The sequence below is a fragment of the Gymnoscopelus braueri genome (assembly GCF_963280865.1).
Source record: "Gymnoscopelus braueri genome assembly, chromosome: 13".
Lineage (NCBI taxonomy): Eukaryota > Metazoa > Chordata > Actinopteri > Myctophiformes > Myctophidae > Gymnoscopelus > Gymnoscopelus braueri.
Window position 1 is genome coordinate 43,049,054 of NC_137615.1, and position 24,598 is coordinate 43,073,651.

The window sequence follows — 24,598 nt, forward strand, 5'->3', positions numbered from 1 at the left end:
ACTGCAGAGGAGTTTGGAGGAGAGTCAGAGAGAGAGACGGCTGTAGCGTTGCGTCTGTACTACTACTTTACATTTCACCCCACTGCTGAAGCCAGCGATGGTAATGATGATACACAAACGGAAGAATTGGAAAACCCTCCCGCTTCCTTTAAGTCAAAAGTCTGGCAATGTTTTGGCTTCCCAGTGAATTATGAGGGCACCCGACGCGTTGTTGACAAAACGGCTACCGTTTGTCGATTATGCTCCACATTGATAGTTTCCTCGTCTTCTCTATTTCCCCCTCTACACCTATACCTCTCGGCCAAAAATAGCCGATCTACAAGCTCACAACGCCTCACAGCGCGAGGCGTTGTGAGCTTGTAGATCTGCTATTTTTGGCTAAAGTTCACCTCAGAAAAGGGATGGGGTTAAGGTAAAAAAGAAAAAAACCCTGTTGGAAGACCCCTGGCTTAGCTTATTATTCACATTTCGTGTTTGTTAAAGCTCTTACCTGTTCAAACAATGTGAACATACTTTAAGATGTTCAAGAACATGTAGCCAAATAACAGTTGTCTTTGGATCCTTTTTTCTTACATGTTCAACTTTGTATTTAGATTGTATTTAGTTATAGAGCTTCACAAGAATGTTGTTGTTAACTCATCTTAAAGAATAATCTGAAAATGACAGTTGTTGTAAGGGCATAAAACCCTTTTTGTTGTTCTCATTCTCATTTGATATTATTCAAATAAAAGGGACTTATTGAGAAACATGTGTTTTTCTTTACAAATCAAGACAATAGCCTAAATTAATAATCATATAGCCCTCAAAGCTGAAAAAAAGGACGTTTAAAAATATATATCGTATCGAAAATCGAATCGAATCGTGACCTTAAAATTTAAAGTCGAATCGAATTGTGGATTAGGCGTATCGTGACACCCCTCTTTGACCGGGGATACCAGGGGGTCCCCAGTTAAATAAGTTAATGTAGCGTCACAATCACTTTAATCATTATTGTATACTTTGGCTATTCAAAAATTGCAGATCTACAAGCTCATAGCGCGGCACCGAGTGCCGCGCTATGAGCTTGTAGATCTGCTATTTATTTTTTTTAATCGTCCCTGGGGGTCCCTGTGAACAACATATTTTGAGATGGGGGTCCGTGGCCAAATACATGTAATTTTGGGGGTCCTTGACATGAAAAGGTTTGAGAACCACTAGCATAAGGAAGCTATATGAATTCCCTCGCGTCACTTCCTTCAGTTATTATTTTTGCCCCGAACGCTCCATACAGGCAGACAAAAGACTTTTGTCGTGTTTTGTTTTTCTTTTTTTAGTTACGCCTTTTCTTTCCTCCTCCTTCACATGTAAAAAAGAAATAAAAAGCTTACTCCCCCATCCCTGCAGTAACCAGTAGCTTATTAGCTTAGCACCAGCGGCGCAGCGCTACATCATGTGCAGTCTTAAGTATTAATGGTGGCCTCGTTGCGACACGGAGGTGGTGTAAGCGTTAATTCTCTCTCCGGTCAATCAGATTGGGTTGCAGCATCGTTAAGAGCGGTCACACGGCCGTCTGCCGTAGCCGGAGCCAGCCACAGCGTTCACAACATGTCATTCTGTGTCGCAGCAGCTTAGCAGGCTCGTGTGCGCACAGGCGTCTTTGTGCACACCTACACAATTGTTTTTACAACTGGGACACATGCACCGTGAATGGTACTTTTATATAACGCCTTTATCCAAAGCGCATTACAATGTCATTCACACACACACACACACACACACACACACACACACACACACACACACACACACACACACACACATTCACACCACGCACCAACCTAGCTCAAGGGCACTTCGACCCGGGAATGGAACCTGGAACCTCTGCCTCCTGAGCCTCACTAACACACTGTTGTCTGTCAAGGAGGAAACAGACTCATCCTTACAACCCACATATTGTGTTCATATTAGGTTCATTGTCGCTGAAATGGCAGTACAGCACTTGCATGCCTTTCCATTACTGTGTGTGTGTGTGTGTGTGTGTGTGTGTGTGGGTGTGGGGACTCAGGCTGGGCGATATAACTTCAAATCAATATCAGGATTATTTAAAACTTTTGCCTCGACCACGAAAGTGAATGATTATAAAAATCACACCCAGTGTGAAGTGGGCGGTGTGGTCACAGTGGTAATCACAGTGATGGAAGAAGTGATGGAAGAAACCATAACTTTAAAAAAACACATTTATGTTTTTTTTTAAGTTATGGTCCTATTTATAGGGCTATGCACATGTGTCATGTTTCCCTAGCCAATCACAGTCCTGAATAGACTGTGATTGGCCAATCACAGTGCAGGGTTAGGGGGGTACATTTGTGGCCAATCACAGCGCAGGATTTGGTGTGCAAATATCCAAACCTCACATATAAGGGCGGTTTCACCGCCCAAAAACAGTAGATCAGCTATTTTTTTCTAATTTCTTGTATGGCACCATTGTACAACTAAGTATAAACCAGGGTCAAATGGTTAATCAGACCAAATCAGATGTAGACCTGCTATTTTGGCCAAATATATATATATAGGGCTGAAGTGGTTAATGTATGTTTTGTAATAATCAAAATCTACAAAGTACTGTAAGTAGTAACTAAAGTTTTCAAATAATTGTGTAAATAATTGAGTAAAAGTACAATATCTGCCTCTGAGATGTAGTGGGGTAGAAGTAAAAGAACATGAAATTGGAAATACTCCAGCAAAGTCAAAATACCTCAAAATTGTACTTCAGTACAGTACTCGAGTAAATGTACTTAGTTACTTTACACCACTGTGGTGTAGACTGCTTGTGATGTGTCAAACGTTGTGATCTATGTTGCTAAAGAAGCGCAGCGTTCATCCGAGCTGTGATGAGGCTTTAGAGGAGAGTGCTATGAGCCTGCCAACGCCTGGCAACGTCAGAACAGAAACTTCCGTAAGTTCCCTATAGAGAGCAAACTTCATAACCTTCTAAATCTATCACCTGGCGTGCACGCTGACCAGATTGGCCATAGTCCAGAGAGTCCATAGTTAGAATGTGGAGTGTTTTCGAAGTTACAGTGCTTTAACTGGATTAGACTGATGTGATTATCAATCGGCCTTTGGACTCTGCCACGCCAACGCTGGCCTTCCCGATCGCTCTATCAGGCTCTTGTATCTTAGAGAGGGTGTTGCTCAGTTCATATCTTCATTGGCGTATCTTTATATGCCATTGAAGATAAGTGCATTTGTGAAGTGACGCATCGTGATAGCACAGCACTCTGCTGTTTGTTACGTTGACTAATTAGATTAAATGAAGCCGTTAACTGCTTTATTACTAAACCCGTGGCCAAATTCTAACCACACAGTAAAATAAATGGAACCAAATGGACCCGTTCGGGGTCTATTTGTTTCTGTTTGTGCACATGGATAAATGAACACTGAGGATTTTACGGTGCATGCCGAGTTTGATCTGATCTTGGTCTGCGTGAATTTGACATCTCCTGCATTTAGCGTATGTTCTGATCTAGAGCAAACTACGAAGACAGAACTTGCTGACTTGCTCAAAGGCACTTTGACAGAGGCAGAGCACATGGCTATTGATGGATAGGGCTGTCCCGATTACACATTTAAGTTGACGATTAATTGTCACTCAAATAATTGGGATTAACGATTTAAATGTGGGTTTGGCCATTGAACATTGGAACATATGAATACATTTTTTATTTCTGTTTGCCCTTTATGTAAGCAAAATTGCACCGGGCAGATATGACAAATAACTTAAATTTACAAGGAAATGATTGATATATTTGATAATTTTATACATGTAAAAAATGCCGTTGTAAGCTTGTAGATCTGCTATTTCTGCTTTTTCCATATTTGAAAATGTATGAACATGGAAACGATTATGGCGATTATGCAAAAATAATTTCGATTATCTCAAATAATTGCGATTAGACGATTATGTAATAACTAGTCCATACCGGTTCAATCCCAGGGCTTTGTTACTCTCGAAGGGTCCTGTGTGTGTGTGTGTGTGTGTGTGTGTGTGTGTGTGTGTGTGTGTGTGTGTGTGTGTGTGTGTGTGTGTGTGTGTGTGTGTGTGTGTGTAAAGTAACTAAGTACATTTACTCAAGTACTGTACTTAACTACAAGTATTTTTACTTTACTGGATTATTTCCAATTTCAGTACTTTTACTTGTACTCCACTACATCTCAGAGGCAAATAGTATACTTTTACTCCACTACAATTATTTGAAAACATGTACTAGTTCCTGTAGATTTTTATTATTATGACAAAACATACATTAACACATCCACCGCCAGAGGTTAATCTCATAATGTACTCACCAGTGCCAAGGTGTTTTTGTTGTTTTTTTGTTTTTTTCATGTCGCCATAGATCTTGTTAAAATCCTTAAGATTGAGCCGTGAACGGTCTGTTTACATCCGCGAGATCTCCCTGTATCTCCCAGTGAAGATCGCGTGTCAAACGGGGCATCCATGTTTGAGTTAGAGCGGATTACGTTAAACAGTGAAATGCGAGGAGAAAAAACTACAGGAAGAGAATTGAGTTTCAGTTTCGTCTGTAGAATGGGAGCGGGCGTGATCGTCGAAACCGGATCCCAAATAATTCTATTTCCTGTCATCAAACCGGAAACGGAAGTGGATCAAAAAAATTCCGAAAGTGCACCCGGACCGCGCATGCGCGAAAAGACCGCAGCCCGTAGGACTACGGGCTCGGCGCTTAACCGTTGGATTTAACGGCCCGTAGAACTACGGGCCCGGCGGTAAAGGTGTTAACCACTTCAGACGCATTGTGAGCTTGTAGATCAGCTATTTTCAAATTATTTTTATACATTTGAAAACTTGTGAAATGGGACATTCTGATATTCTATTAAAGTGAGACCTCGCGCACGTGCATAATGTGTATTTGAATATGTACGGTCTATTGTGCGTGCCCAGGCTGCCAGCGCGCCCGGTGTACGTTTACACAACGCACAGACAGAAGCCATGATCCGGGGCATTGGCCATGCGACACTCACTCTGCGGCCCGGGGAGAGAGGCCAGTGTCGGATGTCCGTTGAACCGGAGAAACGGCGGTTGCATTGTTGTTTTTGAATGGCGCCGTTTAGCAGATGCCTTTTTTTTTAGCCCAGGTGCACCTGACGAGCCAGCGCCCCAACAGCTCCTGTGGGGGCGGGGGGCGGGGTCTCACGGTCTCACACAACATGACCGCTTAACTGTTCATTCACAACTCTCAGGTCGGTGCCATCGGTGGTGAAGGAAGCTCTCAGGTCTTATTACTGAGGTGGAACAAATAAAATAAAAATAAAGGAGAAATAACCAGCGCAGTGACCTTTTGTGGTTATGGTGTCTGCCCTGTGATTTGGAACCTTTGGAACCGGCCGGGGTCACGGCTTACCCATTAAAACCGGGAACGCATCTGTGTAACTACTTAAACCATTATTTTATACTTTGGCTATTCAAAAATAGCAGATATACAAGCTCGTAGCGTGGCACCGAGCGCAGCACCGAGTGACGCGCAGCACCGAGTGACGCGCAGCAAAGGTCGTCGGGAACGGGAGTCGAACCCACGGCGCGCTGTCAGGCTGGCATTGCAGCCTAGGGTGCCTGGACCGCCACGCTGCGGCCCAGGCCAAAAGCAAACATTTTTTACTCAAATCTTTGCCTCTGGGGGTCTCTCTGGAACAAAAATATGTTCAGATGGGGCCGGTGGCCAAATACATATCATTTTGGAGGTCCTTGAGATGAAAATGTTTCTGATATAACATACGTTTTTCAGAAAACTGTTAGGATGTATTTATTCTCGGTTAAGTGGTCAGATGAGGGCCACGTGCATTTTCAGAGCATGTTTATTTCATTGATCTATCTTTTTTTCAAGGTTTTAAAAGAAAGCACACCATGAAGGTTTTTTTCTCTCATTATATTCTTAGTGTTTTTCCAATTATTTATGGGACCACCTGCAATACCCTCAGGGCCCAGCAGGTTGAGAGTCGCCGGCGTTACTGTACATATGAAACGACTGCTTAAAAAGTCTTCTCGGACGCATTAGCCGCGTTGCGTACAAACAGTGGCGTCGGCGCGCCCTCCCCGGGCTGATAGAGGGCAAACAGAAGGCCTTCCTCTGTCAACATTTGCCGATGTGTTTTGTCAACACGTGGCTCCGTGCAAACTGCCACTCGCCACCAGGTCACCCAGGGCAACCAGGCTACAGTATAGCTCCCAAAAAAAGACTTTAATCGGTGATTCGGTCATGACTGTGTGTTTGCTCCCCTCACACACACATGATGTGAGTTCTTATTATACACGCGCTAACGCGTGGGTGTCACGCACCGAAAATAGCAGATCTACGAGTTCACTGTGGGTCGCGCTGCGACGCATTGTGAACCTGCAGATTGGCTATTCTTTGGGTGCGCGACACCCACGCGCAAACTAAGTGAAAAAACCTGGCTTCCAGTCCGCAGCATTGAGCTGTAGTGTGCCCACGGGCGGAAGTAGATTACCAACGTTGTTTGTAGATTGCTTTAGATTTCCCAGAAATGGCAAGAAGCTTTTCCTCCCCTTCTTGTTTACATTGAGCAATAGCTCACAGTGTTGCAAGCAACTGTTTTTTGGGGGGATGTAAGCTGAAATCAGTAACTTTTATGTCCTACCTGGGATTATCCAGGGTATATGTTGTGCTTATGAGCTTCAGGCGGGGCTACTCGTCAACCGGTAGGTGTCCTACCCGACACCACCAGGGTCTTAAAACGTCTCAATGGAAGAGTCCGGAGGCCCGCCTGCCAACCACTGCAGATGGTGCTGGTTATATTGTATTAGCATACTCTGCTATACGGATTGGTTCAAATAAAGTTGTTAATTCATTCAAATAACCGCCGCCTTTTTCCTTTTTTTTCCACAGGGGGGATCCCAACCTGGTCAAACTCAACGTAGCCATAACCTGTGGTTATCTACTATATGGTGAGCAGTGTATTTTAAAACGCAAATTCAACAGTCTTCATTAGGGCTGCTTTTCCCTAGGTAGGCTCTATGCACAGCAGCCATATTGTGAAGAAAGGTGTTGCCAATGATACTAATGAAGGCTCTGTTCCATTCTGATCAAACAGAGTCAGGGTGCTGATGTTGTGCATGTTGTCACTGGAAACACTCTGCTACACCAGTGGGTCTAAAATTGGGGTTCAGGGACCCTCATGGTTCCTTGAGGGGGTTCCAATTGGCCCCTTACAGGTGTGTAACTCTGAGAGTGTACACGGGTCCATATGGTTCCATTTGTACACTCTCAGAGTTATGGGTGTCGTGGAAATTTAAAAGGTCTGAGAACCACTGTGTTTGCCAGACCCCAGGGGTCAGCCTACAGGAGGCTTTGTCGGTCGGTCGGTCGGTCGGTCTGTCCCTCTTTTCCTCCCTGTCCCCTTGATTGGCCAAGCTTCGCGTGACGTAGTGCTCTGATCTTCAGATTTCAACCACTAGGGGTCTGGCAGTGCTCCGAGGAGCACTTTTTCTAGTTAATCAGACTAATTGAGTTGATTACGGTACAATATATTGTGTCAACTCATTGATATACAGGACTTTTTTCTTTTTTTTACCTTCTCGATTATTCAATGAACTTTACAAGGCAGACAGTGATGAGCGAGATTAAGATGTTTTTCGGATCTAAATGTCAGTTTGGCAGTGGTGGGAAAAGTACTCGCATGTTTTACTTAAGTAAAAATATCAATACTGCAATGTAGAAATACTCTGTTAGAAGTAAAAGTCCAGAATGAAAAATTGACTGTAGTAAAAGTACAAAAATAATGGCATCAAAATGTACTTAGTACCAAAAGTAGAAAGCAGCCATTATGCAGAATGTCTCATTTCACAAGTTTTCAAATGTATACAATCTTTTGAAAATAGCAGATCTACAAGCTTACAATGCGTCGCGAAGCTTGTAGATCGGCTATTTTCAAATGGCCGAAATGTATGTAGGGCTGAAGTGGTTACTGTATGTTTTGTAATAATAATCAAAATAATAATCTGAGATGTAGTGAGTAGAAGTAAAAGTACTGAAACTTGGAAATGCCTCAAAATTGTACTTAGGTACACTACTTGAGTAAATGTACTTGATTAACCTTCTCCTCTCTTCCTCTCTCAGACCTTGTGCTCCTGGCACGCAACTGGGGTACCATGGGTGACAGCTTTTTCGTCTGTCACCACTTGGCGGCGCTCTACGCTTATGGATACGTCCTGGTGAGTCCACGCTCTCCTCGAGCAGCTTAAAAACACTGCTTCAATGTGAACTTAACCTGAGCAGCTAAAACACTGTTTCAATGTGAACTTAACCTGTGACTCCACATGCTTGGAAGTAGTTGACAGTATTAAAGGTAGGGTAAGTGATTTTATTTGGTTAAAATAAGTGTTAAATAGCTTTATATTCTGATAGTACTCATTGCTATAGAGTGTTTGTTCAGTAACAGGAGTCTCCATGTCTCTCCAGCCTTTTAGTAAACAGAGAATGCTTTTTCAGGTCAGGATGCCAATTTTATCCAATCAGGATGGAAAACTCGGTCAGGATAGAGATTAAACAAGTGAAATTGGAAGTGATGACACTAAGAAATGAGCAGACACAATTGGAACTGGAACACTATAAAAAAAATGAAGCCAATAAATGGGTACTCTCTCCTGATTGGCTGAAATGTTGTCACCTACCTGAAAATGTATTTTCTGTTTATTACAGAGCTGGAGAGACAGGGAGACTGTTACTGAACAAACACTGTATAGCAATGATTACTATTAGAATATAGTGCTTTAACCTTTTAACAAAAAGCTTATTGTTTTAAAAAATATCACTTATCCTACCTTTTAATATCCACTCAGATATGTTATGCAGTGTATGGTCGCTGTCGGCTGGAGACCTTGTACATCCAAAAGTGTTACTTTTTCAGGAAATGGACAAAAATAACCTGTGTTCCAATCAATGGATTGTGACTGTCCAACAGTGACGATATGCATTACAGTGCTATGTCTATTTGTGGTAACCTGTTTTTTTTTTTTTTTTTTTTTTCATTTCTTTTGCAGACCCAGGGTGTGCTTCCCTATTTTGCCAACTTTCGTCTCATCTCAGAATTATCCACACCTTTTGTGAATCAAAGGTAAAGTGGTGCCTGTCTGTCTATTCTTGTATCAAATGCAGAAGTTGCCCGCGGTGTCAGCGGTGCCATCCGTGTCTTGCCTGGCTTTACTTACTTAGCCAGGCAAGACAGATTAAGAACAGATTTCTCATTTACATTTGTGGCATGGCAAAGGGTAAGGCCTTTTTGAGGGAAAGGGGAAATAAGGGGCTAAAAGAAATCGGGTTAAAAGCTAATAAAACACAAAAGCACAGTAAAATAAATCAATCAATATAAAAACACAATAAAACATACATTTACCCACCAGCTAAGAGACCAGCTTAGATTTGATTTAATTTGATTTGGTAGAAGATATACAGGTAAAATCACAATATAACACAATATAACACATTAACCCATTAAGACCTGGAACGCATCTGTGTCACTTTTTGATTTGAGCTAAAAAAGCATTATTTTACACTTTGGCTATTCAAAAATAGCAGATCTACAAGCTCGTAGCGCGGCACCGAGTGCCGCGCTACGAGCTTGTAGATCTGCTATTTTTGAGAAAAATCATGAAAATGTGTGCAAATCTTTGAATATTTATTCTTTTAAAGCGAACATTTGTAACTCAAATCTTTGCTTCTGGGGGGTCCCTGGAACAAACCATTTTGAGATGGGGGTCCGCGGCCACATTTTTACATTTTGGGGTTCCTTGACATGAAAAAGTTTGAGAACCACTGATACCACAACATAGGTTTTTTTCAAAAAACTGTTGGGATTTAGAAGACATTTTGTAGAATCGGAACCTCAGGTCTTAATGGGTTAAAACATAAACGCAGTTGTCAACGATACACATGGGGAGTAGCCTGAGGCTACGAGCTCAATCCATGGTCTTGAAGGGCGGACCCAAACACAGCCGCCTGGATTTGTGCGTGGCTTCCTATTGCTTCACCAATCTATGTCCCCGCCTCCCCTCCCCTCCCCCCCTCGGCCTGTGCACGGAGCACGCTGACGTCACCAAATTTAGAGCGACGCCCCTCTGCACTCTGATTGGTTAGGAGATAACAAGGTCCAAGACCATCGTTCCTACATCGCTCCCCCAGGCTTTTTTTCTTTTGTAACAAAAAAAAAAGCCTGGGTTTCCGAGGCTACATGGGGAGTGACCTCCCTGGTCAATGTTTGGCTATTGATAACAAGGTACTACTAGGTACTTCAGTGGTGAAGCCACACAGTACCAGGAAACTCTGTATGGCAAACTAGCTGTGTCAACTAGCAATGCACCATGCTAGTCTAGCATGGTGACACCGGTTCTCAGCGTAAGGTTCGAGGTACCCGCAGAGGTTCCTTGCGGTGGTTTCAGCGGGTCCGCAGCTGGGACTTAATTATAAATGTAGTGTCCGGTACGTGTGTGTGTGTGTGTGTGTGTGGGGGGGGGGGATGTGTTTTAAAATGTGTTTGTCCTGAGTCTTTTGTGTGTGTGTGTGTGTGTGTGTGTGTGTGGGCTGTCAGTTGTACTGTAAAATGCCATTCGAATTTCAAAGCCTTATTATTTGTAATATTCGAATATTTTCGAATATGCACGCACGCGAGCTGCGCGCGCATGTTCCCGCGCGATTTTTTTCGGGCGGATTCGGGTACTTTATTCCCGTTTAAAAATGTATTTCGGTTTTAGGTTTAGGTTAGGGTTATACAGTACAACGAACATCGAGGTAGTTAATCATGCACGTTATGTCCACTAGACGGCGCCCCATCCAAACGCCAAAGCTATTTTTTAAACACAACAACACTGATGTCGCTTGCATGTAATAATGATAGGCAGGCACAAAATGTATAACGTTGGATACGTTGTATTTTATTGAGTACAGCACAGATTGCTATCTAATGCACTTCACTTGTGCACTCAGTAGACTCAATATGAAACGAGGAAGGAACAGTCTTTAACAGCAGGACAAGTCCAGTTTCTCTCTCTTCTTTTTTTTTTAAAAACAATGAATAGGCTCCTATCATGACATGAACACATTGTGTTCATGTACACTGAACAGTCCCAATAAGTCCAGCAATGAAAGTGAAATAAGCCAACATAGCTACATTGCAACTGTAGTGTAAATCTGTTAAGTTATCTTGTCAACTTTGACCAAACAAAACCACTGTTCCAAACGAATAAAATAATATGAAAATAATAAAGTGCTCAGCGTTCAGCAGCATCAAATAAAAACAAAACAAAACAACAACATTGGCGAGACTTAAAGGTTGTTAGCCAAAAACACAAGGCGATCCACATTTTCTGGATCTAATGCAGAGCGTTTTTTATTTACGATTATCCCGGCGGTGGAGAAAACCCTCTCTGCTCTAACCGAAGTACCCGGGATGCACAAATAGCGCCGTGCCAGCTGGGCAAGGTGGGGGTACTTGGAACATGACACCCCCCACCACTCCAGTGGGTTACCGTCGCTCGGTAGCGGGATCTGGAGTTGCGACAAAAGCACAAACTTAAGGGGAAGAACGGCTGATGCTGTTGGGAATCGGTCGGTTGATAAAGCCTCAGTGGCCACTTTGAAAGGCTTAAGCACTTCTCTGACCCTCTCCATAATCGTCCACTCATTGGTGCTCAACTCCAGATGACCGAGTTTCTTTTCCATGATTACCGCTGCTACGGGAGCTTGTTGCTCAGCTGCCCGACTCACCATATCGTAGGTGCTATTCCACCGAGTAGCGCAGTCGTTGATTAGCTTATTTTGTGTGACAGAAAGTGCCGTCTGCTTGGCCTCCAGGAGGTACATGTCTGCTTTATTTTATTTACTACTTGTGTTGCACTATGATGTGGTTTGCACTGTCTTGTCCTGTCTTGCACCAGTCCTGTTGTAAACTGCGCTCCACTGCATCAAACCAAATTCCTAACATGTTTACATGTCATGGCAATAAAGTCTTCTGATTCTGATTCTGACTCATCGAGTATGCCTTCTATGTAGCCTGCGACATTCTCAGCTGTGTGGCTTGTCTGGGCTTCCGCCGTTTTGAGAATGACATCTTTCAGCTCCCATTTCTCATTTATAAAATGTGCAGTGAGTGTCACATAGCTTTCCGTGGCTAGTGACGTCCACCCATCTGTGGTCAGGGCAATCTTTTCTCCATTAACCATTTGTCTGACTTTGTCTTTAGTGACATCGTATAGCTTCACAACTCTGTCAGTGATTGTACTGTTGCAGGGAATTATGTACCTTGGCTCAAGCTCCCGTATGAACTCTTGGAACCCAGCCCCCTGCGAGAGGTTAATCGGCCTCATATCTTTGCAGATAAATCGGGTCAATTTCTTTGTAATCGCCTTCTGGCGAGCAGCAGGTAAACCTCGCGTTGAGGAGGAGGGGGGCAGAAACGAGGTGATCCTAGCCTGTTTTAAATGTGGTTCATCCACATCTGCCATCTCGGCAAATGTAGCAGGGTGCAACATTGCGACATGATTCCTCAGGTTGCTTGTAGTGGTGTGATACTTCATTTCGATCTTGCATACTCTACAGATTGCTATGTCTTTTCTTGTTATTTTTCCGTTTTTGGATGGAAATCCAAAAACTTTCCACACATCACTCCTTAAATGATCAGGAGTGGTGATCTCTGGTGCATCCACGACGTCGCCGCCTTCCGCCATGTTTACAACTACTGCACTCTCGCGAGGTGCCGGCTCTCAAACAGTATTGTTGATATCACGTGACCTGACGAGCACCTTTTTTACATGCCTGCAGGCAAGAAGCGGGCTTGTTTCGCATCGTTAGATTCTTTTTTAAAATACATTTTATATACAATTTTATAAAAACAAAATGTATAAAAAAAGTTTTAATAAATGATAAAATTCGATTTTTTTTTCGAATAGTGAAATTCGTTCTGACAGCCCTATACTTGTGTGTGTGTGTGTGTGTGTGTGTGTGTGTGTGTGTGTGTGTGTGTGTGTGTGCTGTACGTGCGTGCAAACAACACCCTGGTTGCCCGATAGAAACAGTCCATGGTGGTGGTCTAGGGGGGTCTTTCATACTACTATGAGGCTTTACTGAGCCTCTGCAAAGCTATTCGGTTGAGGGGAGCACGGTTCCCATGTCAGGTGGTGAAACAAGCATCCAGTTAGGATGCTCTCAGTGGTGCCAATGTAGAAATGTGAAAAGCCTTATTTATACGTCAATCTATGATGCGTCGCGAGCTTTTAAATCTGCTATTTTTGATGCGTGACACGCAAGCGAGTATAAATCAGGTGTGTTAACCCATTGAGACCTGGAACGCATCAGTGTCACTTTTTGATTTGAGCTAAAAAAGCATTATTTTACACTTTGGCTATTCAAAAATAGCAGATATACAAGCTCGTAGCGCGGCACCGAGTGCCGCGCTACGAGCTTGTAGATCTGCTATTTTAGAAAAAAATTGAAAATATGTGAAAATCCTTGAATATACATTTTTTACTCATATCTTTGCTTCTAGGGGGTCCCTGGAACAAAATATTTTGAGATGGGGGTCCGCGGACAAATTCATATCAATTTGGGGGTCCTTGACATGAAAAAGTTTGAAAACCACTGATATAGAAACCTACGTTTTTCAGAAAAACGTTAGGATTTGGAAGACATTTTGTAGAATCGGAACCTCAGGCCTCAATGGGTTAATGTGTAAACGTCCTCCATAATAGAGTGCATTCTATCCTTACAGAAACGTTTTCCACCCCCCCAGCGCCGTCTCTAAATCCTCTCTCCTCTCTCCCCGCCAGGTGGTTCTTCGAGGCGCTGAAGTTCCCCCGTCAGAACCGGCTGGTGGTGGTGAACGGCGTGGCCATGGCGGTGGCCTTCTTCCTGGTGCGCATCGCCGTCATGCCCACCTACTGGGCCAGCGTCTTCGCCACGTTCGGCACGGAGGCCTTCGAGCGCCTGGGCACCGGCCCCCAGGTGGCCTGGATCACCTCCTGCATCGCCCTGGACGTGCTCAACACCATCTGGATGTACAAGATCACCCGGGGCTGCTACAAGGTCCTGACGGGCAGCCGCGGCGGTGGAGGAGGCGGGCGCAAAGTGGAGGCCCCGCCCCCCGCCTCTGACAAGCACAACCACGTGAACAACCACACGGACTAGTGGAAGAGAAACCAACGGGGGGGGGGGGGGGGCTAGCGTAACACAGGAGCAACGGAACTCCAAGTACTGATGTCTAGAGGGGCGGGGCGTCCCTCCTCCCCAACACATACACACACTCACACACACACACACACACACACACACACACCTCCTCCTCGCCCACCGCTCCATCGACTTGAAACTGGCTAGCGGGTGTCGGGGGCGAGAGACCCACCGGAGGCCTCCCTCTCTCACACACACACACACACACACACACACACACACAGACTGGCAGAGTTTCCGTGGACAGATTGGCAGCCTGCTGTGTTTGGTGGGAGTCTACGAGGCAGAGGTGTTCTGTTGTTGACTTAATACTCATCTATTTATCATCGCTACTAGCCCCCCCCCCCCCCACAGTATCCATCTCTCTCTCTCTCTCTCTCTCTCTCTGTATCTTGCGTCTGACCCCCCCCCCCCCCCTCTGCTCTAGACTTCAACCAAAGCCCTGTCATCTGAAGTGCCTGTGAACAATGCAGGAAAGCAATAATTCGTAGAGGGAGAGTCATCGAGTCAACCCCCCAATTAAGCCCACCTTTTGGAAGTCGAGCATCTCGTTTTCAAACACACACAAACAAACACACACCCACCCCCCAATCCTACGTTTTGGAAGTCCTCCTTGTGTTGCCCTCTGCGTGTCCCGTCCATGCTGGCGGGTGGAGCGGTTTGGGGCCCCTTCGTGTTTGGGGCCCCGCTCGGGGCGGAACCTCGACGCAGACAGAGCGAAAGACACCGTAATGCCTCTTTAGACAGAACACACTCTACCTGCTGTGGCCTCCTTCTGACACGCATGGCGCCTGCCCTGCACCGCCCGCCGTGTCCCCCTCTCTCCCCCTTCTCCTCTTAATGTCATCTGGATACGGGGCGGGACGGGAAAGAGGAAGGGGAGGTGAACGCCAGCCACCAGTCAAACGCCGCTACATGTGACCCGCACGGCCGCAGGGGTTCGTTTTTATGAGAGTATCCAACCGCTCCAATTCAAATAAAAAACACGGTCAGCTAGTACAGACATGATACCAGAGAGAGAAGATGACGAGGACAAGCGGACGGCGGGGGAACGATGATCCCAACAGCCAGCATCTCCACTGTGTCTCGTGCCCCCCCCCCCCCCAACGCCGGACGCGTTTTGCCTTTTCAGTACCACCACCCCCCCCCCCCCCCCCCTGACAGGCCCACATTCCTGGTCAGGGCCCGTTTTGGGCTCACGTCGAGGTGAGCTGTTTTTTTTCCTCCGGGGACACTCTTTAAGATTCATTTTTATTAAGTTTGACTTTCCTCAGTTAATCCAGTGTGTGTGCGTGTGTGTGTATGTGTGTGCGTATATGTGTGTGTGTGTGTGTGTGTCTCCCTGCGTCACCCGGCCATTAAACCCCAAGGCGCCGGGCGGACATCACAGTCACCACAACCTCCCTCTGCCTCACTGGTTAGACGCCAACTCTACCCAGCCTTATCTTTTTTTTCTTTTCTTTTTTTCTTTTTTTTTCTTTTTTGGTTCGGTTCAGTTCGGTTCTACCTCGCCCTGCCTCCCCCTATAAAGACTTGTTCAATCCCTCCATGGTGAGAATGATAAAAACAGCCTTCTTTTTTTTGCTTTTTTTCTTATAAGAGGGATTTTAACCTTTTTGAAAGAGAATTTCTCCCCCATTATGCCTTGTTCAGTGGGCCCGCGACACTTTAATACTCTGTTTTTTTTTCTCTCTGTGCTAAACTGGATCTGGCGCTTTTCCCAGCCAACGCCGCCAAACAGGACAGCTCTTTAAACTGTTAAGCCCAATTCATACTTTGCCGCACGACGGTGCCGCGCGTCGGAAATGGCACCGACCTACAAGCCCCGCAACGCGTTTGCGGGATGCGACGCGTCACGTGACTTGTAGGTCTGCTATTCGCGGGCGTGTGGCGGAGCATAAATTAGGCTTTACTCACTACTACACTGTGTCTGTTGTGTCTCTTACGAAGGCACCTCTTGAGGGGGACGGGGGGTCTTTTAAGCGTCCCATTTCTCTCCGTCGTTTCTCAGACATTTCTGGGAGAAACCCCATGGAAGGCAGGTTTCTGGCATTGTCCGGCAACGGGGGCGGTGTTTCTCCTAGCTTCTGCGAGTGTGCGTGTGGAAATGTGTATTTTTGCGCGTGCACGTGCATGCCGTGTGTGTGTGTGTGTCTGTTGCCTTTTCTTTTTTTATATAATTACACAAAACACCACATGGTGCTCTTCCCTCTGCAGAATGTCGGGTGTAGAAATGCTAGCAATGTGACATTAAAGGAAAAAACAAGTGTTTAGCATAATCACATACGATCAACTAATTTCTACACCCGTCTGAGAACAGGCACACGGGAAGTCGGCCCGCCGTCTGTGTGGAAGGCAAGCTGGCGTCCCGCTTGGCTATTTTCTGTATGAGCTGATTTGATCAATTGAAATCATCGCTGAGCGCATGGTAAAAAATTCACTCTATTTTTTAATGCCTTAGTAAACACAGCTGGGATAGACAAATATTTGTTTGATATTGCATTTTTTGAAACTTAAAACAATTCATTTTAATCCAGTGTGTTTAGTCTCTTGGGAGCATATTGAATGCATGTTCCTGTAATTATAATTTGTTTTGTGTCTATTTTTTTATGCCCGTGCTCGCCTCTCCCCTCCTGCACGTCTATGGATACACGTCAGCACTAAGGGCCCTTGTGGGGGGACCCGCAGATCTGTTGGCGATCTCTCGATACTTGCTAGCACAACGGAGAACATAAAGGCCTGAGTTGACGGGGTTTGCGGACGTACAAGTAGCTCATGTACATGCTCGCAATGCAACACATTGTGAGCTTGTGCAGTTTAATTCGTAACCATAGGCTCTATGCACAGCAGCCATATCGTAAGTTACCAATGATACTAATGAAGGCTCTGTTCCATTCTGGTCAGACAGAGTCAGGGTGCTGATATTGTGCATGTTGGCTCACTGGAAAAACTCCCAAATGGCCCTTTACGGGTGTGTAACTCTGAGAGTGTACAAATGGAACCAAATGGACCCGTAAGGGTCCATTTGGTTCCATTTGTACACTCTCAGAGTTATGGGGGTCGTGGAAATTGAAAAATCTGAGAACTACTGTGCTACACTAAATGGAACAGAGCCTTCATTAGTATCATTGGTAACACCTGTGAAGGAAGTGATGATATGGCTGCTGTGCATAGAGCCTATTTGACAGCATCCTGACGGTCAAATAGAAACACTATATGGCCCACTAACCAAATCACTAAATAGCAAAGGAAACCAATAACGTGACTCTACCGAGAGCTGGAACGATTGCACACGCCGCTAGAGTGTTCCTGATCCTTTTTTGTGTTCGTTTATTGTTTGTTTTTAGCCCCGGCACTCTGTGTGTGTGTGTGTGTGTGTGTGCGTGCGTGCGTTTGTGTGCGTGTGTGTCTATATAACTGAACGGCTGGTGGGATGGGAGGGTCCCGAGAAGGTAGACACTGTGGAAATACGAAGCACACACTCCCAGACGGAGCGATAACTCTGTGACTCCCTGTACTTGCTGTCTACCGCCACAGAGGAGGGGCTCTCTTTGTTGTGCCTTCACACAAACGGGGTGGGGGGTGGGGGCGCGATGCAGTCGGACGGACGTCTTTTTTCGATCAGCATGAACTTTTTAATGTAAAACTCAAGTGACTCTTGTCTTTTCTCCTGCTAGGATAATCTCCTCTATATTCTATATATGTATACTGTGTGTATATATTTTTCTACCCTGCCTGCACAATGAATAATCCGGCCAAGTATTATTATTATTATTATTATTATTATTATTATTATCCAAAGCTGTTCCCTCTTGTGGGGGAAAAGACGGTGTTGTGTTTGTTTTCCGTGCTCTGCTGAACACAGGGGCACGTTTCTTATGAATGTTGATGTGGGATGTTTTAGTGGCATTACGATGAACCGCAAAATGTCCGGATCCCAGGATGATGAGACTGGAGAAAAGAAGAAAAAAAAAAAAGATCTGAGATTTTTTGACTTTCACTTGTTCATTTATTTACGTGGGTAGCGGGTAGCTACTGTAGGCTCCCTGTCATCTTCCAGGCCTCCAATACTCAAAAGCTGTGAATAATTATGAAACAATACTGTAATATTGTTTATTTAGTCCAGGAATTCTAGCAATTTAACAACTAACTACAGTGTCGAGAGATTTTTGTGAGATTATAATTATTTCCTCTTTTTTTTTTTTTGCTTGCCTGTAATTCTGTGACATACTTTGTCACAACATTTCTTTCTTTGTTTTTTTTTTTTTTTTTGTTTTGTTTTGTTTTTATTCCAGCTTAAGTTGCCTTTATGAGACTGGCGTTTATTCTCTGGTACGTCTTGGTACAAATTGCACAGATAGAAATATGTGCTGCCTCATTGTCCAACCAATGGACAAGGTATTGATAACAAAAGTTTATTTTTTTTGTCCATGAGTTTCCTACATAATATATTTCAAGATCCTTTTTTTGTTTTGTTTGTTTTATCCCACAACTTTTGATTGATTCAAAATCCCCAAGAAAGATGAACCCCATTACGTGGCAATCTGTTTGCCGATGAAACCACCGCCGCTCTGAGGCCCCGAGCCCCCCCCCCCCCCCCCCTTCTCATATCGGGAACTGAACGACCTCGGTTGCCTTGGTGTCGTCCTCAGAGAGGCCCTGGCGACGCCGGTGGTTTATTTACAGAAGGTACAAATGGCCTCGGGGCTCGCTGTCATCTTATCAACAGTCCGTACACCATGGTAATGAAGCTACTCAGCAACCCTCCCGTTGTTTGCATGACACAGTGTCTCCTCGTTAACGTGCTTCTTCAGCACAACAACAGCTGCGTCCGAGTTCTCTAGGTGGGACTGTTTTTCTGCACCGTTCAGGTGTGCAGGAATGTCGAGGCTGCTGCTCTGTGAAGTTGTTTGAGTGTTAAAGAGAGAGTTAACCCCCAAATTGACTTTTTTTCTTCTTTTGTCGCATTCCTAAGCCAATAATTTGATGACCGGCAGCGGTTCCGGTAGGAGACAACAAAGAGTTTCCTTTGCGTCTCCTACCTGAACCGCTGCCTACCGGTCCGCTGGTCATCAAGTTGTTGGCTTAGGAATGTGACAAAAATATCCATGAATTCAAGTCTCCATGGGGTGACGATAGAAAAAAATTTATGTTTTGGGTGAACTATCCCTTTGATGTAAAGCTGCAAAAATGTCATGTGCTGCCCAGGTCTCGTTTTGTGCTAGACGGTTCTGCCGCTCTTCCAAGACGCGAAACCCTCGCTTGGCCCTGGGGAGACGTCATGCTTATGAAGCACTACGTGTTGACCGGTATGTGTCCTACCCCAGTGATTCTCAGCCTGTGAGGGTGTTGCAAGTCGGCACCCAAATAAGAGGCAAACGCTGAAAAAAAATGAATAAATAGGAATACGGTGTCATTTACATTGAAAAGCGGACGCTTTTGAGGTTTTCAAATTCCATCCAGAAAAGTTTGAGATTAGTCCATCAAGACCGGGAACGCATCTGTGTCCTTTTAAGATTTCTTTGGCTATTCAAAAATACCAGATCTACAAGCTCATAGCGTGGCACTGAGTGCCTACAATGACGGACCCCCATCTCAAAATGTTTTGTTCCAGGGACCCCCCAGAAGCAAAGATTTGAGTTGCAAATGTTGGCTTTAAAAATATATATATTCAAATATTTGCACACATTTTCAGGATAAAAAAAAAAATAGCAGATCTACAAGCTCATAGCGTGGCGTAGATCTGCTATTTTTTAATAGCCAAAGAAATCTAAAGATCTTAAAGGGTTAACCAGTAACCACTGTCCTACCTAAAATGTCTCACTGGAAGAGTATAGGGAGGCCACCTCCCACCACTGCAGATGTACAAGTTATATTGTATTAACATACTCGTTGACGTTTTATTCAGTAAAAACAGGTTCAGGAGTGCAGCTTTACATTAACTCGGTGAGTGTACAGTACATTTGGTACACTCACTGAGTTACCAGTGGATACATTAACACAGAGAATTGTGCATCTCCATCCTGATCCGGACCCTGTCTCGTCCCCCTGTAGGCTCATGCTGTATATGAATGACAAAATAATACGAGCCGAAAAATAGGTGTATTCAGTGTGTCAACTGAATATGATTGTAAAGAGAATCGTAAAAAAATGGTTTAAAAAGATGATAGAAGAAATTAACTGACTAAAACAAAATTGCATGGAATTTATATTTCTTTTTTTTTTTCTCCTGCTAATCACACTGTTGTTTATTTTCGTTTTGTTTTATTTCCTCTTTTAATCCAATGCAATGTCTCCTCAACCAATGTTTCCGGGAGATTTTAATGTGAAGCATCGTGAACACTACACAGGCCTTCCCGTCTCAGCAATACCTTGTGACTCGAGATTGTTGTCGTCTAGAATGACCACTACTAATGATGATGATGATGATGATGTAATTGTAGCGCTGAAAGTTGAGACCTTACTTGAAAGTATTGCTCTTCAATAAAGTTGAAGACAGAATTGGAAACAAATAAAAGTTGATTGTCTCCTTTTATATTCCGTCAGTCAGTGGTGGAATGTAAGTGAGTACATTTACTTAAGTACTGTACTTAAGTACAATTTTGAGTTATTTGTACTTCACTTGAGTATTTCCAATTTCCAATACTTGTATACTTCTACTCCACTGCATCTCAGATCCAAATGTTGTACTTTTACTGCACTACAATTATTTGAAAACTTTACTAATTACTTTGTAGATTTTGATAATTATTACAAACCACCACTTCAGCCCTATATACATTTCGGACATTTGAAAATAGCCGATCTACAAGCTCACAAGTGAGCTTGTAGATCTGCTATTTTCAAAATATTTTTATACATTTGAATTGGGACATTCTGCATAATGAGGACTTTTACTTTTGGTACTTAAAGTATCTTTTGATGCCAATACTTGTATTTCTACAGTATTTTTACATTGCAGTATTGATGCTTTTTCTTAGGTAAAACATTTAAGTACTTTTTCCACCACTGTATTCCGTTCCCATGTGGGATGCACACACAGTAGGGTCTTTAGGGTTCATTTAACACCGGGATTTCTTTGCACCCTCCCGGAGGTAAATGCAGCAATACAGTCCACAATGACTGGTAGTTACCTGTGAGAACTGTTCTCTAATGACCTACTGAGCAGTTGGATGGACAGGGGAATCGATGGATTCTTGTATATCTGTTAAAAGGAGAATCCCACCCTGAAAGAGAAATTACACTGTTCCAGCGATCTTGGACAGTTGATATCAATATTATCTATGGACAACTGTCCCCCTAAAAGCTGGAAATCAGAATCAATTTATGACATCAGGTGATGCTTTTTGAAGTTAGAATTAGTGACCAACTTTGAGTTATTACAATGACTTAAATGTTTACAGCTCTGAATGATAGGAAATGTGTACACATCACAGAGAGAATTGTGTGCACATCCCACGCCTGCATTATAGGCCAGGTGCTGGACATCAAGGGAAGAATCGAAGATAAGAAGAAGAAAGTCCGCACACTGTTCGCAAACTCCCAAAAAACGCACTTTTTTATTTTTGCAACGTTTCGACCTTCTAGGTCTTCACCAGGCAAATATTTGCCTGATGAAGACAGGAAAATGTACACATCACAGCAAGATCACCATGGGCTCTGTCGTAGGGTTTATTCTTCAGCTCTGTGTGGTTTGTAAGGACATATTCACTACACTATTGCACTCCGCCTTTCCAGCCTAAAGGAGAAACTGCTGAAATCCCCCAATTAAACCTCAACTATACAATGGTGTAGATATAACGTGTGAATTTCCTTTTAAGCGTGCAATCCGTGCATACAACCTGCAGACACTATAACCTGATGGGAGAGACTGACACTCAAGAAGGAGCATGTGAGTGATGTGAAATTATTTTCCCATATAGACTATAGGTTTGCTTAATGGACAGTTTTTTGAGAGAACATTAATTGTGGGTGCGTTTCATTTATGTCTTTGCGTGTGCCAGACTTAACAGAGTAGCCCTGCCCGAAGTCAGCAGGGGCTGAATGAATGAAGTATAGCCGTACCAGCTCATTAAGCATAATATCTCCACTGGACAGGGGGGGGGGATTCCTTTTGGATGAGTGGTATTCTTGGTTTCTCATGCAGGAGACTGGTTCGAATCCTTGGGTGTTTGTTACACCAGCATGAAATTAACTGTACAGGAGCTGTCCATGCTGGTACATAATGCAAATGAAACGCACCCACAATGCATGTTGTTGCCTTTAGCTGCTGTGTGTGTGTGTGTGTGTGTGTGTGTGTGTGTGTGTGAGAAGCATTCAAGGTTAGGTTCCATAAGGATACAGATGAAGACAGACGTGTGTGTCTATATGGAGTGGACGCAGATTGAGGAGTGAGTGAGTGATGGGCCTAATTAACACAGAGAAGGTGATGAGCGGGGGGGAGAGTGGTTCAAAGAGGGATAAAAGGCTGAGATGAAGGGAGTCGGCTGAAATGAGGTTGAAAGAGAGAGAGGGAAATGAAGAGAATGAGGGAGAGAGCCGAGTGTACAGCATGAGCCACTGTTTGCTTCTGATTGAATCCAGCATACTGTGTGTGTATGTGTGTGTGTGTGTGTCCATGCGCGTGTGCGTGCATGTGTGCCGTGCGCGCTCGGTCAAGGGGCTGGGTCAGAGCTGCCTGGAGAGCTTTACCAAACATGGTCACATAACTCAGAGAGACTCAATCTCTCCCGCACAGATTCACATTGTACAGACATGCACTTACAGTACATAATAATGAAACACTCCATCGACCTTTTTAGTGTTCGCTCACACACACTCCCAATGGCCTCACGCACGTGCGCACTCGGTGTAAACAAACAATACAAATAACCCCCATGCTCATCCTCCCCATTACGGAAATGCTGCACTCTCAAAGCAGTCATCACAGCACTGCACCGGAGTCATCATACACACACACACACACACACACTCAGTGGTGGAAAGTAACTAAGTACACTTACTTAATTACTGTACTTAAGTACACATTTTAGGTGTTTGTACTTTACTTGAGTATTTCCAATTTCCAATACTTTTACTTCTACTTCACTGCATCTCAGAAGCAAATATTGTACTTTTACTCCACTACAATTATTTGGAAACTTTAGTTACTAGTTACTTTTCAGATGTAAATTGTGATATTATGAAACATACATTCACCACTTTAGCCCTATTTTATACCTAGGCTATTTGAAAATAGCCGATCTACAAGCTCACAACGCGTCGCATCGCGACGCGTTGTGAGCTTGTAGATCTGCTATTTTCAAACATTTTAGTACTTTTACTTTTGGTAGGCCTACTTTAAGTACATTTTGATACCAATACTTTTGTACTTTTATTCAGGTACATTTTTAATTCTGGACTTTTACTTGTAACAGAGTACTTCTACATTGCAGTATTGATACTTTTACTTAAGTAAAACATTTGAGTACTTTTTCCACCACTGTACATACTAATGTATGAGGTACAGTATGTATACGTCACAGTTAGAAGGTTTATGGTCTGGCTGAATTGTTAAATCTCCTCCTTGGCTATGAGCCACTCCTCCTGTGACTATATATATATATATATATATATATATATATATATGCAGTCATAGATAACTAATTTAAGTCACTATAGCGATACTACATGTAAAATCTCGTCTTTACCCTATTTTTTCAATAAATGGTCTGTTTTGAGTTGGTTCCATGGTTGCACCAGGCTGTCTGAGTCTGAGACGGCTCTATATTGAGCATAATGTTGCATAAAACAATAAATATACTATTGGGAATTTTGGGATGTGTCTTTTTCAAGAAGAATTTATGCCAGAAGGTTTTTTTTCCCCTCCTTGCTTTCCAGACATGGGGAAACAAAAACATCAAAAACCAACATGCCAGACGTTTTGAGAGGTTATAAACAGGAACAGATTTAACGAGGTACTTAAACCCACAGCCATTCAATCTTTTTTTAAGCACATTGTTAAAAAGCAACACCTAGCTATGAATGACATGTCTCACTTCATAAGTCACCTGCTGTCCAATGCTGAGTCCCACAATTGAGAGCAATGTTACTGGTTACTATAGGAGAGTTTAGATACTTCTATGCGTTGTCAATTACAGAAAACACAAAGTGGGGTCTGGGGACCCCCAGGGGGCCTCTTAAGGCGGTTCCAGGGGGTCCCCAGCAAAATGAGGAACAGTTTAATTTCACTATTACTTAACAGGCTAGACGGCTCAAAACGAGAGATTGAGAGAATGTATAAAAAATGACCACAGATAGCTCTGTTCTATGGTCCCATGCGATTCCATCAAGCTTTATTTGGTAACCTGATCTTCTAACACCTTCCC

At 43.7% G+C, this 24,598-nt stretch overlaps 1 protein-coding gene across 2 annotated transcripts in view; it reads left to right on the top strand.

Annotated features, from left to right (window-relative positions):
• The window catches only part of tlcd4b (TLC domain containing 4b), a 41,540-nt gene extending 26,855 nt beyond the window's left edge, over window positions 1-14,685 (top strand). For both annotated transcript variants that reach the window (XM_080446630.1, XM_080446631.1), the window contains exons 4-7: window positions 6,903-6,961; window positions 8,133-8,227; window positions 9,056-9,129; window positions 13,832-14,685. In XM_080446630.1, coding sequence (XP_080302756.1) covers window positions 6,903-6,961; window positions 8,133-8,227; window positions 9,056-9,129; window positions 13,832-14,189 — 586 coding nt within the window. In that variant the 3' untranslated portion in view covers window positions 14,190-14,685. The remainder of the gene's footprint in view (window positions 1-6,902; window positions 6,962-8,132; window positions 8,228-9,055; window positions 9,130-13,831) is intronic.
• The last annotated feature ends 9,913 nt before the right edge of the window (window positions 14,686-24,598 follow it).